The following is a 14,580-nucleotide window of genomic DNA, read 5'->3' on the forward strand; positions in this document are numbered from 1 at the left end:
CCGCCGGGAGCGGGGCGGGCTTTCGCTCGCGTCCCGCCTTCTCTCTCCGCCTCGAAGCAGCGGCGCGCTGAGCGGCCGACGCTAACATGGTTGTTGCTGCGTGGGCATGGTGTCCCGCGCCCTTGCGCGTGTCTTTCCTGCTGCTGCTTCTGCGGCTCCAGGGGCTGCTGGCGGGCTCCTGGGACCCGGCTGGTTACCTGCTCTACTGCCCATGCATGGGTAAGGCCTCGAGAGCCCGCTGCTCAAATGGGGAAACTGAGGCCCAAAGAGGCGAAGTCACTCCTCCGAGAGACACCGTGACAGTCCGAGAGAGAAGCCCGCCACGGGCCAGGACTGCTCCTCGCCTGTTTGCCCTCGTTATAAGGGCGCTTACACTTTACAACTTTACTTTTGGCAGCTGAGAAAGCAGACGGGGCGAATACTTGTCTAAGGCAGCCCAGAGTCGGGTAAATGGAGTTGGAGGTGCAGGATTTGGTGCCAGTAACCCAGCGTCGACTCTGGGCAGTTCTATAATTCATTCAGTAAATATTTACAGGGATCCACTCTGCGCAACCCTGTTGTCTGTGTAGGGAATGTGTAACGGTATTAAGGCAGAAAAGCTTTGTAGAAAGAGCGTTTTAACTGTGGGAGAAATACAAAAGATAAGCACAAAAAAAATTACAGCTTCTTAGAGGATGAATGCTAGGAGAAAACAAAATGAGAGGGAGACTCTTAGAGCTTATTGAAGGGCACAGCTTAAATTGGGCTGGTAGATCTCACAGTACAATTTTTTTCTTTCTTTTTTTTTTTTTTTGGAGGCAGAGGTGGAAAGAGAGAGTAAAAGAGACCACAGCACTGAAACTTCCTTCAATGCTGTGGGGACTGGGCTCCAACCTGAGTGGCAGCATATAGCAAAGCAGCACACTATCCAAGTGAGCTGCTCACTCGTTCATTCTTGAAATCTTCCACCTCTTTCTTCTCCCTACATCCTCCAACTGCAGTCAGCCACACTTTCCATAGCCTTTGTTACTATTGCCACTGCCTGGAGCAGCCTCCTCTTCACTTTTGCCAGACCAAGTCATCCTAAAGTCACAACTTTAATATGTCACCAGAAAGGACTTCACTGACTTCAGTGTAAGTCATCTCTTTCTTATTCACCATCACCAACAAACTTTTCTCCTTTCTTTCTTTTTTTAATTTTTTAATGTTTATCTGTTGGATAGAAACAGTCAGAAATTAAGAGGGAAGGGGGTGATAGAGAGGGAGAGAGACAGAGACACCACTTGTGCAGCTTTTCCCCTGTAGGTGGGGACCAGGGACTCGAACCTGGGTCTTTGCTCACTGTAACGTGTGCTCAACCAGGTGTGCCACCACCTGGCCCCATCTCATTTCTTTCTTAAGAGTATCAACAATTTATTGTATGTTTATGTTAGGAATTAAGAGTCTTTTTTTTCTGCCAAGGGCCGTTTGGATATGTATAACATCATTCACAGGCCATACAAAATTATCAACTGAAAAAATATCACTTCATGTTGCTCAAAAAAAAAAACCGAAAACTAGATTTATTGAATTTGAAGTCACGCCTGCGGTTGCCTTGGCAGAGCCAGATCAAATGATTTCACCAGCTTTATGTGACTCCACCCCACCCAGTGGCCAGACATTCCCCACCCCTGATTTACATATATATTTCTCCCAGTTGGATTGTGAGTCTCTTGAAGGTAGAGCCTTGTCCTTCTTACTCACTCTTTTATACCAGTGGCAAGTAGAAAGTCTGATGCTTTGTGGCCTTTCAATAGTATTTGGGGATGAATGAATGAATGCCATGCTGAGAGTAACAAAAATCAGAGTCCTTACTCCTGAGGCATAGCAGATTGAGGAAACAGCCAGTACAAAGACAAGGAAGTGGGAAAGCACATTCAAGGAAAAGTAAAAACTTTAAGTAGCTCAAATTCTAGGTGGGAGGCAGGGAAGGGGGGATTGTGATGGCAGGGGGCTAATGAAAGGATCCTAGTGAATGAGGCATTAACATTGCTCCTCATGCTGAAGTGAATGGAGATGGAGGTAGAAAGGCGCTCTTTGCTGAAGGAACAGTGAGAGTAAAGGCATAGCTAGGGATAATAAATATAGAGCATGTTTGGGAAATAGCAAGGGACCTAGCATGGTTGGGGCAGAATGGAGCCGGACCTGCAGGGTCAGACCCAGAAGGCTAGATTTCACTGCACATTGCTAACCCCCCTGACTCTCTTTGGTGAACTCCCTCCCATCTTTGTATCCTTTCTAATCCTTGGATGGCCTAAACCTTACCACACTCACATTATCCCATATAGGGCGCTTTGGAAATCAGGCTGATCACTTCTTGGGCTCCTTGGCATTTGCAAAGCTGTTGAACCGCACCCTGGCTGTACCTCCTTGGATTGAATACCAGCACCATAAACCTCCATTCACCAATGTGAGTATATCCCACTAACACTGGTTCTTGTCCACCCTTCCCCAGTCCTGCTCACTCTGCTTGACCTCCAGTCCTTCCTTGAGCTTCACCTCCCTCCCTTCTAAGCCTGCCCTGCCCCCTACTCAGAACTGTTTTCTCTAGAATAATAGTAACTAGCACGTATCCATTGCCTGCTGTCTGCTAGACATGCATGAAAATTAAGTTCTCGGGGCCAGGCGGTGGCACACCTGATTAAGCACACACTTGACAGAGCGCAAGGTCCCAGGTTCAAGCCCCTGGCTCCCACCTGCAGAGGGAAAGCTTCATGAGTGGTGAAGCAGAGAGAGCTGCAGCTCTCTCTCTGTCTCTCTCCCTCTCAGTCTCTCCCTTCACTCTCATGTCTCTCTGTCTCAAATAAATAGAAAAGCATATTTAAAAAAAGAAAGAATATTTTAAAAATTAGCTTTTTCCTTATTACAGCCCTATAAGGACACTGTGGTTGTAGACAGGACCAGCAAGACAGCTCACCTAGATCAAAGAGCCTGACATCATGGCCTGACTTACTGTACTGTCTGGGCATGGTACTCAGTCTCTTTGTGCCTCGGCTTCAGCTTTATTGTATTTGATTTTTTAATTCTCTTTGATACATATTTTTTCAAACTTTATTTATTTTATTGGATAATGCAGAGAGAAATTGAGATGGGGTGGTAGGGAGAGAGACAGAGAGAAACCTACAGCCCTGCTCCACCACTCGTGAAGCTTCTCCCCTAAAGGTGAGAAGCTTCAACCCCAGGACCTTGCCTATGGTAACATACGTGTTTAAATACTGATTTACAAAATTACATGTCAATAGGGATATAATTCCATACTGTTCCGACCACTAGAGTTCTGAATCCCCAATGCCTTCACTGCAAGGCACAGCAGTTCTAAGATTGCAGACAGGAATTAACTGTCATTTCTACAACTATCTATCTACATTTGCACATAATTGCCTTCCCCCCCCCCCGCCTTTTTCTTCCAGATCCCATCTTCTCTTCCCCTCCAAGTCACTCAACCCTGTTACTACCTCCCACTGTCCCTCCCTTTTTCCTCCTCTCTCTCCAGATCCTGATGGAACTAGAGTTCAGAGCCCTTTCATCCTCTTTCTACTATCACTTCTCCCTCTCCCATCAGAGTATGGATCAAAATTATTTTGGGGGCGCAGAAGAGATCTGGCTTCTGTGATTGCTTCTCCGTTGGACATGGATTTTGACAGGTTGATCCATACCCCAGCCTGCATGAAAGGCTTTTTGTATCATCATTATAGTATCTCCTCAGTTCTCAATTTCATCCTTAAAATATATTGGTAAGGGGATTGGGTGGTGATGCACCTAATAAAGTGTACATGCTATGATGCATGAGGATCCAGGTTCAAGCCCCCAGTCTCCCACCTGCAGAGGAGAAACTTCACATGCAGTGGAGCAGTGCTGCAGGCATTCCCCCCCCCTTACACTCTCACCAGGAATGGTGGAGTCATGCAGGTACCAAGCCCTAGTGATAACCTGATGGCAAAAAATAAAATAGATTGGTAATTTTTTTTTTAATTTTTATTTATTTATTTTCCCCTTTTTTGTTGCCGTTTTTTGTTGTTGTTGTTGTTGTTATTGATGTCATCGTTGTTAGATAGGACAAGGAGAAATGGAGAGAGGAGGGGAAGACGGGGGGCGGGGGGAGAGAAAGATAGACTCCTGCAGACCTGCTTTACCGCCTGTGAAGCGACTCCCCTGCAGGTGGGGAGCTGGGGGCTCGAACCCGGATCCTTAGGCCAGTTCTTACGCTTTGCACCATGTGCGCTTAGATTGGTAATAATTGTTACCATTTCCACAATGATTTAGTGATTGTGGGTTGCCTTGAACACTGTATCTCCCCCTTGGAAGCAATTTAACTGGGAGGTGTTATGCTCCGATATATATTTTTTATTAATTTATTATCGTATAAAGACAGAAATTGAGAGGGGAGAGGGAGATAGAAGGAAAGAGACAGAGAGACACCTGCAGTCCCGCTTCACCACTTATGGACCTTTCCCCATGCAGGTGGGGAACCAGGGGCTTGAACCCAGGCCCTTGCGCATTGTAATGTGTGTGCTTAACCAAGTGTGTTACTGCCTAGCACCTGCTCTCATATTTTGCACTCACTGTTTTAGTCTAGACATTGCCCAGTTGTCTCCTTCTGACCTAACCTGTTTTTTGTTACCACCTTAGCCAGGAGACTTCACTTACTTTCTACAGGTTACTCAGCTGTCCCACTTGGGCTCCCCATCCCCACTGGGGTGTTCTTACAGATGTCACCAGAGTCCTGAGAATTGCCAAATACAAATGTCACTTCTCAGTCTTCATCTCATCTGACCTCCCAGTGACTCCTGACCTCCTAAACCTCTCTTCTTCCTAATCAGTCCTACTCCTCGCCCCCATAAGCTTCTAAGAACGTTACCCACCTAAACTCGTAGAACATGTTTAGGAATCCCTGTCATATATGGTAAATCTCTCATTTTTTTAAATATTGTTTTATTTATTAATGAGAGGGCTAGGAGGAGAGAGAAAGAACCAGACTTCACTCTGGTACATATGTTGCCAGGGATCGAACTCAGGACCTCATACTTGAGAGCCCAGCACTTTATCTACTGCACCACCTCCCAGACATAAATCTCATACTTTATTTCATGAATGTTCTAAAAAATTTTTGAAAATTTTAAGATTTATGTATTTATGATAGAGAGAACCAGAGCATCTCTCTGGCATTTTGTGATGCCAGGGATTAAACTGGGGAGTTAATGTTTGTAGACCTAGAACTTTAGAAGACTGAGTGATGGCACACATGCTACAGTCTAAAAGGACCCAGGTTCAAACCCCTGATCCCCAACTGCAGGGGGGAAACTCCATAAGCAGTGAAACTACTATAGTTTTTTCTTCTTTCTCTGTTTCCCTTTTCCTTTGAACTTCCCTCTATCTCTGTTCAATAAATACATATAAATTAAAAAAATAAAAACCAGCACTTTAGCCACTGGGCTACTTCCTAGCCCACATAAAGTTTTTTATTTTTAAATACAGGGGGTCGGGTGGTAGTGCAGCGGGTTAAGCGCACGTGGCGCAAAGCGCAAGGACCTGCATAAGGATCCTGGTTCGAGCTCCCAGCTCCCCACCTGCAGGGGGTCACTTCACAAGTGGTGAAGCAGGTCTGCAGGTGTCTTTATCGCCCCCTCTCTGTCTTCCCCTCTGTTCTTGACTTCTCTCTATCCAACAACAACATCACTGGCAACAATAAAAGTAACGACAACAAGGGCAACAAAATGGGAGAAATGGCCTCCAGGAACAGTGGATTGGTAGTGCAGGTACAGAGCCCCAACAATAACACTGGAGGCAAAAAAAAAAATACATAGGTAAATATAATCATTATTCATATCTATATAGAGAGAGATATGCCATCACTATTTAAGTCTCTATATAGATATAAATAGTAACTATTCACTTCTATTTTTTTCACGTCTATTTTTGAGATTAAATTGTTTTATGCAGGGAGTCGGGCGTAGCACAGAGGGTTAAGCGCACGTGGCGCAAAGTGCAAGGACTGGCTAAGGATCCCGGTTCGAGCCCCCGGCTCCCCACCTGCAGGGGAGTCACTTCACAGGTGGTGAAGCAGGTCTGCACATGTCTGTCTTTCTCTCCCTCTCTCTGTCTTCCCCTCCTCTCTCCATTTCTCTCTGTCCTATCCAACAATGACGACATCAACAACAATAACTACAACAATAAAACAACTAGGGCAACAAAAGGAAATAAATAAATATTTAAAAAAATGTTTTATGCAGCATAGGAAGTGGCTCAGTGGCTAAAGTGCTGTTTTATTTTTTATTATATTTATTTATTGGATAGAGACAGAAATCCAGAGGAAATAGAAAGAAGAGACACCTGCAGCACAGCTTCACTGTGTGAAGCTTCCTATTTTTGCTTTTCCTTTCTTTTTTCTCTCTGATAGAAAGCGAGAAACAGAGAGAGGACAAGATCCCACAGCACTGTCATTAATGTGCGGCAAAGCAAGAGCGTTCTCCAAGTGAGATATTTAGCTGACTTTTCCAAGATTTATTTCTTTTTTTTTTTACCAGAGCACTGCTCAACTGTGGTTTATAGTGGTATGGAGGATTGAACCTGTGAATTCAGAGCCTTAGGCATGAGAGTCTCTTTGCATAACCATTATGCTATCTACTCCCCGCCTTTTTCCAAGATTTATCTACTGCCATTTTTATTTACTTATTATTATTTATTTTTTTTTAGATAGAGGCAGAGAGATATTGAAAGAGAACACAGTATCAAAGCTTCCTTCAGTGTTGTGGTAGCTGGACTTGATCCTGGGTCACACACATGGCAGCGCAGCATATTATCAAAGTGAGCCATTTTGTTAGCCTCGTTTATTTATTTACAGGAGTGTGGGGTGGGGGAGAACCAGAGTAACACTCTGGTCCTTATGATGCCAGACTTCAAACCTGGCATGCTTATAAGTCCTATATTCATCTACTGTCCACCTCTCAGGTTGCAAAGTTAACTTTTTTTTTTTTTTTTTTTTTTTTTTAAGTACAGTACTACCCAGCTTCTGGTGCAAGATTTCTTATATTTCCTTTGTGGCACTGAGCATCTTTGTATGCAACTGTTGGTGCAAAATTCAAGAACTTCTCTAGGGTAAATAAATATGATGGAAGGTTTGTTTTTGGTGTATTTATTTCTGAGACAGGGAAGAGAGAGAGAGAGGAAGAACACCAAATCACCAAATCATCAGTCTGGCACATGTGATAACCAGGGATCAAGTCGGAGCCTCCTGTTTGCAAGTCCAAAGCTTTATCCAGAGCATCACCACCTGGGCTTCAGAAGGTGCTTTTTAAATTCTATGAGATCTATTCGATTGCATTCCAAAGTGATTGTGCCAAATGTGCATTTCTATTAGCAGCCATGTATGAAAGGGCCTATTTCTCTATATTCTTTCCAACATTATAGTTAGCTTTTAAGTTTTTTTTTTTAAGAGTTTATTTATTTATTTTTGAGAAAGAACCCAGACCTTTGTGTACAGTGAGATATGCACCCAACTAGATGAGCTATCTCCCAGCCCTCTGTACCTTTTGAATTTTGTTTTGGTTATTTGGGCTTTTTTTTTTTTTTTTTTGCCTCCAGGGTTATTGCTGGGGCTCAGTGCCTGCACCATGAATCCACTGCTCTTGGAGGCCATTTTTTTCTCTTTTGTTATGGTTGTTTTTATCATTGTTGTGGTTATTATTATTGTTGCTATTGATGTCGTTGTTGGATAGGACAGAGAGAAATGGAGAGAGATGGGGAAGATAGACACCTGCAGACCTGCTTCACCGCCTGTGAAGCGACTCCCCTGCAGGTGGGGAGTCGGAGGCTCAAACCGAGATCCTTAAGCCAGTCCCTGCGCTTTGTGCCACCTGCATTTAACCCGCTGCACTACCGCCTGACTCCCTGGGCTTCCTTTAATGTGAACTGTTTGCTCCTATCCTTTGCCCATATTTTCCACTATGCTGTTTGTCTTTTTTTCATTAGATCACCAGGCAGATCTTTTTTTTGTTGTTTACTTGTTTGTTTGTTTGTTTAAATCAGAATACTGCTTAGCTCTGGCTTATGGTGGTTCTGGGGTTTATTTTATTTATTTACTTTTAAATATTTTTATTTATTTATTTTAATGAGAGAGAGAGAAGAGATACTATCTTTCCAGCCCCAGCAAGCAGTTTTTAATAAGAGGGACATTGCTATTTTTTAGTTGTTAGATGTGTTCTCCCAGCCTATCTCTGTTCTAAATGGACTCCTTTGCCAAAATTTTTTCCTTCCTTCCCCCCTCCCCTTTTTTTTAAATTTTTTGCCACCAGGGTTATTGCTGGGGTTTGGTGTCTGCATTAATGCTCCTAGCAGCCAATTTTTTTTTCTGTCTACTTTTTATTTGATATGACAGAGAAATTGAGAAGGGAGGGAAGATAGAGGAGAGAGAAAGATAAGACACCTGCAGACCTGCTTCACCACTCATGAAGCATTCCTCCTGCAGGTGGGGAGCGGGGCCTCCAACCCAGGTCCTTGAGCTTAGTACTATGTGAGCTTAGCTGGGTGGCCCTTTCCCTTCTTTATTCTTTTTTCTTCTCCCCTTTTTTCTTTCCTCCCCCCCTACTCCAATATTCACTTATTTATTAATGAGGAAGGAGGAGAGAGAAAATGCACTGGAGCAACACTCTTTCATGTGTGATGCCAAGGGTCAAACTCACAACTCATGCCTTAGCCCCTGTACCACCTCCTGGGCTACTACCAAACTCTTCCATGGGCATGTAGTGTGAGCAATGTGGTTCTGTGAATATAATGTGTCTTTAATAAATGTCTCTGCCCCTCCTTTCCCTGTAGCTTCATGTATCCTACCAGAAGTACTTCAAGCTTGAGCCACTCCAGGCCTACCATCGGGTCATCAGTCTGGAGGCCTTCATGGAGAAACTGGCACCCACACATTGGCCCCCTGAGAAGCGGGTAGCATACTGCTTTGAGGTGGCAGCCCAGCGAAGCCCTGATAAGAAAACGTGCCCAATGAAGGTGAGTCTAGAGGGCCCTTTCTGCCTGTTTCTTATCTTCTCGAGGACCCTGACACTCTGGGTAATGGCAATATGTGGGGAAAGGGCACAAGAAAGATGGAGGTATCATTCTCATTTGTAGCCTTTGTCAGCATTGTCACCTTGGGCAGAGGACTTTGTTACTTCTGAGCCTCTATTTCTAGTAAAGACAGCCCTTGCTTTATCTTGCTCTTGAAGTATCACAAGGACCAAGTGTAAGAATGTTTGTAAAGAGTAAAACCTCATGGCAGTAATAATTGCTAATTTTTACATAGTACTTACTGCATGCCAGATATCATGCCAGATTTTTTATGTGCTTGCTTGTTTATTTATTTTGCCACCAGGACTATCATCACTATCATTATCATTAGGACTCAGTGACTACACTGCTCCACCATCCCTAGCATATATTTTTATTCTCCATTTTCTTTCTTTTCTTTTCTTTTTTTTTTCTTTTTTCTTTTCTTTTTTCTTTTTTTTAATATTTATTTTATTTATTCCCTTTTGTTGCCCTTGTTGTTTTATTGTTGTTATTATTATTGTTGTTGTCGTTGTTGGATAGGACAGAGAGAAATGGAGAGAGATGGGGAAGACAGAAAGGAGGAGAGAAAGATAGACACCTGCAGACCTGCTTCACCCCATGTGAAGCGACTCCCCTGCAGGTGGGGAGCCGGGGTTCGAACCGGGATCCTTATGCCGGTCCTTGTGCTTTGCGCCACCTGTGATTAACCCGCTGCGCTACAGCCCGACTCCCTTCTTTTTTTTTAAATAGAGAATGAGAGACAGGGAGAGAGAAACCAAGAGGAGGAGAGGCACCTACAGTACTGTTCCACCACTTGGGAAATTCACTCACCCCCGCCCCCCAGGTGGGTGTGATCTACTGGGTTTGCAACCACTAGGCCCCCCTATTCTGGGAGCTTTACACATTTCAATCCACTTGATTCTCAAATTGTTTCATGAGAAAAGTACCATTAGTATCCCTGTTTTATAGAGAAACCACTGAGCATTGCACAGATTCAGTATTTAACCTGAAGTCAAATAGCAAATAAATAGTGTAACTGGGATTCAACCCTAGGTTGATTCTTTTTTATTATTATTATTATTGAGGGAAGTAGTGGTTTATAGTCAACAGTAAATACAGTAGTTGGTACATGTGTAACATTTTTCAGTTTTCTGCATAACACTATTAACCCCCACCTGGGTCCTCCTCCACCATCATGCACCAAGACCTGGCCTCCTCCCCCAAATCCCCAGTCCTTTACTTTAGTGCAATATACCAATTCTGTTGTCTACCCTCTTAACTTGTATACTTTCCTGCCTCAGGAAATTCAAAGCTATCTTATTTTATTTGTAGAAATTTTTGGGTTTCAAGCTAGTGAGATAGCATAATGGTTATGCAAACAGACTTTCATGCCTGAGGCTCTTAAACCCCCCGGTTCTATCCCCAGCACCATTATAAGCCTGAGCTGAGCAGTACTGTGGTTTTTTTTCTCTATCTCTTTCTCTTGTTCTATTTCTCATTCAAATAAAAATAAAATATTAAAATAAATAAAAGAAATTTGTGGGTTTCTGACATTTTGGGGATATGAACAATCCCTATTGTATCTTTGAGTACTTACATCAAAATCTAGGGAGGGTGGTTATAAAAGCTATGAAATTTAAGAAAGGAGATCTGGCTTATACCTCTAACACTGCCCCTATTTACTGTGTGACCTTAGGCAAGGGTCTTACCCTGCCTGTTTTATCCCTGATTTCCATCTTGAAGATAAAGTCATCGGATTAGCTAATCTTGAAAGTCTTTTGACACCTTAGTCTGTGGTCCAAAATCTGAGGTCGACTCTTCCTAGAACCTACCAATACAGTAGGTTCAGAGCATGGTATGTGAGCAAGAAGACTCCTTCAGACATCATAGTGAACACCTGTTGGAGTCCAGACTGCAGACCAAGCTATCCTCCTCAGCTCCCACCCCAGGAATTAACAAAGTGACTTTCCTACTGGTCCTCCTATGAAGGAGTTTTAGTATGAATAAAATTGCCTAAGGTCCCCACACCCACACTTCTATAGTCCCATTTCCAGATGACTCCTTCTCTTCCTCTCTGTAAGCCTTGGATCACATTCTTTCTGCAGGAAGGAAATCCCTTTGGCCCATTTTGGGATCAGTTTCATGTGAGTTTCAACAAGTCAGAGCTTTTTGCAGGCATTTCCTTCAGCACCGCCTACAAAGACCAGTGGATCCAGAGGTACTTGCTGGGAGCTGTGTTGCTGGGATGGGGGAGGGGCATGGGGCCCATTGGAATTGAGCAGTTTCCTAGCCCTCTCCCCCTTCTACCACACCCTCATGCATGAGACCAAAGGTGGGGCTTTCTGTCTGTTGAACTTGGGATCCTGTATGATCTGTTCCATTTCAATGCCTGACACAGTGGAACGTTGACCTGCCACGAAGTTGAGCAAGAGTTTATCAACTGATAAAGGATGTCATAAAAAGAGTATTGTGCAGTCACACAAGTCTCAATTTCCTCCTCTAGGCGTGAGAATCACTCCCCTATTACCTTCCTCTTCACGAGGTGAAAATTGGAAACAGCTTCTAGAGATGACCAACTTCAGATGCAGACTAAGAAATGATATCATCCTGATAATAATTGGTTGTGCTTTATTAATTGCACTCCAGTAGGCCCTATTAAAAAAATGGGTTAGCAGGGCATTGACACATACTGTGAAATATTTATAGGGCGTCTATGATGTATGAGACATGGTATTCAAAGGCCAGAGATGTTATATATACACATATATAAAAATGAAGAAGACCAAGTCTAGCCTTCAAGAGCTGTAGTCTAATTATAATGTTAACTAACCTAGTGCATTTGCCCTGACACTCTAGCCTGCCAAGAAAGTATGTGTAGGTTCAGAAGTTAAGGCTTGGGTTAGGAATTGTGAGGAGCTTATCAATTAGTTCATGTATAGTAATGGTACGTAGCATTCGACTGGGGCAAAGACAGAGTTATGTAGAGAGATTAGTGCAGCATCAAGAAAATATAGAACTGAGCTCTGATTTATCCTGCCTCTTTCTCAGATGACCTGAATAAACCACTCCAGCTTTCTGGTCTGAATATCTTTTTTAGTTTGGTGAAGATACACTGTGCTATGCCCTAGTACATAAAATACATGGCACATAGTAGGGGATCAACCTAGTCTAGTAATATTATCTACTTTATTTTATGAAGGCTTTTAATAATTTCATGAAGTGGGTATTATGATCAGTTTTCATTGGTGAGGAAACTAAGCTCAGCGACATTAAATAGTTTACCCAGTGCAATGCTGAGTGGGCAGCAGGGATTTGGGGGGGGTGGGTCTGTATGCAAATCTTTAATAGATAATAAGAGCTAATGTTAATTTAGTGTCTACCATCTGACAGACACTTTTCTCTTTTATTTTTAAAGTTATTCATTAGAGAGAGAGAAGGAAAAGGAGGGAGAATCAGAGCATCACTCTGCTACATGTGATGCCAGGGCTCAAAGTCAGGACTTCCAAACATTCAAAAATGTTTGAGAGGCTAATACTTTATCCACTGTACCACCACCCAAGCTGTACCATAGATTGTTCTAAGCCTCTGTTTCACTTCCTAAGTCTTCTAATAGCTCATTTAATCTTTCCACAAGTCTATGGAACAGGTGTTGTTGTTGTTGTTGTTGTTGTTGTTATGAAGCTGAGAGGAGTGAAGTCAATTGCCCGAGGTCACAAAGATGGAAGTAGCAGAGCTGGAATTTAAATTTAGGCAATCTAGAGTCCAGAGTACTCATTTTTTTTTTAATTTCTTTATTGGGAAATTAATGTTTTACATTCGACAGTAAATACAGTAGTTTGTACATGTATAACATTCCCCAGTTTTCCAGAGTACTCATTCTTAATTACTGCAAAGAACTGTGCTTTCCAGCTCACTTCTTTTTTTCTTTCTTTCTTTCTTCCTTTCTTTCTTCCTCTCTCTTTTCCTTTCTTCCTCTCTTCCTCTCTCTTTTTCTTCCTTTCTTCCTGTCTTCCTCTCTTTCTCTCTTTCTTTCTTCCTCTCTTTCTTTCTTTCTTTCTTTCTTTCTTTCTTTCTTTCTTTCTTTCTTTCTTTCTTTCTTTCTTTCCCAGAACACTACTCAGCTCTGGTTTATGTGGTGTGGGGAGACTGAACTTGAGACCTAGGAGCTTCAGGCAAGAGAGTCTGTTTGCATATCCATTATGCTATTTCTCCCACCCAGCAATTCCAGTTTCTAACTGATACTTTCCTCAGAGCTGTCAAGATCAGTTTTAGACATAAATTTAGACAAAAAAAAATTTGGTGGGCCAGGCAGTAGTGGACCAGGTTGAGAGCACATACTATCATGTGCAAGAACCCAGGTTCAAGCCCCCACTCCCCACCTGAAGAAGGGAAGCTTCATGAGCAGTGAAGTACATCTGCAGGTGTCTTATCTTTCTCCCTCATTTCCCCCCTCCGCTCTCAATTTCTCTGTCTTGTCAAATAAAATAGAAAAAAAGTTACAAAATTTTAAAAATCAATTTTGAATTTGGGAAGATAGCATAGTGATTATGCAGAAGATATTCATGCCTGAGGCTCTAAGGTCCTTGTTCAATCGCCAGCACCACCATACACCAAAATTGAACAGTGCTCTGGTAAAAATGAATAAACAAGTAAAATCCAATGATTGGTGTACATATGTATGTTTATGCTGATGGAGCATTGCATATGTGTAAGTTTATATATTTAAACATTTAAAGTTTTTTTTTTTTGTTTTATTTATTTATTTTGCTTCCAGGGTTATCATTGGGGCTCAGTGCTTGCACTATGAGTCCACTGCTCCTGGCAGCCATCTTTTTTTTTTTTTAATATTTATTTTATTTATTTATTCCCTTTTGTTGCCCTTGTTTTTTTTTTTAATTGTTGTAGTTATTATTGTTGTTGTCGTTGTTGGATAGGACAGAGAGAAATGGAGAGAGGAGGAGAGAAAGATAGACACCTGCAGACCTGCTTCACCGCCTGTGAAGTGACTCCCCTGCAGGTGGGAAGTCGGGGTTCGAACCGGGATCCTTATGCCGGTCTTTGTGCTTTGCGCCACCTGCGGCAGCCATCTTTTTATTCCGTTGTTCTTGTTGTTGTTGTTGTTGGATAGAACAAAGAGAAATTGAGAGCTGAGAGGAAGACAGAAAAGAGAGAAATACACCTTCAGACCTACTTAACTGCTTGTGAAGCAACCCCCCTGCAGTTGGGGAGCCAGGGGCTCAAACCAGGATCCTTACACAGGACCTTGCACTTTATACTATGTGCACTTAACCTGGTGCACCACTACTGGACACTCATTTAAAGGTTTTTAAGGGGTTGCTTACTTTTGAACTGTGTGATAATTCACCTAGTAGATTTGCCTTACTATGTACTAGGCATTGGTTAGACCACATGGGTCCGCATAGACAACTCTGAGGGAACTCCATAAATGTAGTGGCTATGTGGTATCTCTCTACCTGTCTCCGTATCCGTATCTCTCTCTCCCCCCTCCCTCTCTCTCTCTCTCTCTCT

General features: G+C 42.8%; 1 protein-coding gene across 5 annotated transcripts in view; it reads left to right on the top strand.

The window, feature by feature from the left end:
- The first annotated feature begins 30 nt into the window (after nucleotides 1–30).
- Nucleotides 31–14,580, top strand: part of POFUT1 (protein O-fucosyltransferase 1) — a 39,340-nt gene continuing 24,790 nt past the window's right edge. For all 5 annotated transcript variants that reach the window (XR_009549120.1, XR_009549123.1, XM_007523071.3 and 2 more), the window contains exons 1-4: nucleotides 31–219; nucleotides 2,307–2,428; nucleotides 8,830–9,012; nucleotides 11,157–11,269. Coding sequence is in view for 3 of the 5 variants with exons in the window: in XM_007523071.3 (XP_007523133.1) it covers nucleotides 87–219; nucleotides 2,307–2,428; nucleotides 8,830–9,012; nucleotides 11,157–11,269 (551 nt within the window). In the remaining 2 variants the exon portion in view is untranslated. The remainder of the gene's footprint in view (nucleotides 220–2,306; nucleotides 2,429–8,829; nucleotides 9,013–11,156; nucleotides 11,270–14,580) is intronic.

Source organism: Erinaceus europaeus, chromosome 1 (genome assembly GCF_950295315.1).
Source record: "Erinaceus europaeus chromosome 1, mEriEur2.1, whole genome shotgun sequence".
NCBI classification, from domain to species: Eukaryota; Metazoa; Chordata; class Mammalia; order Eulipotyphla; family Erinaceidae; genus Erinaceus; species Erinaceus europaeus.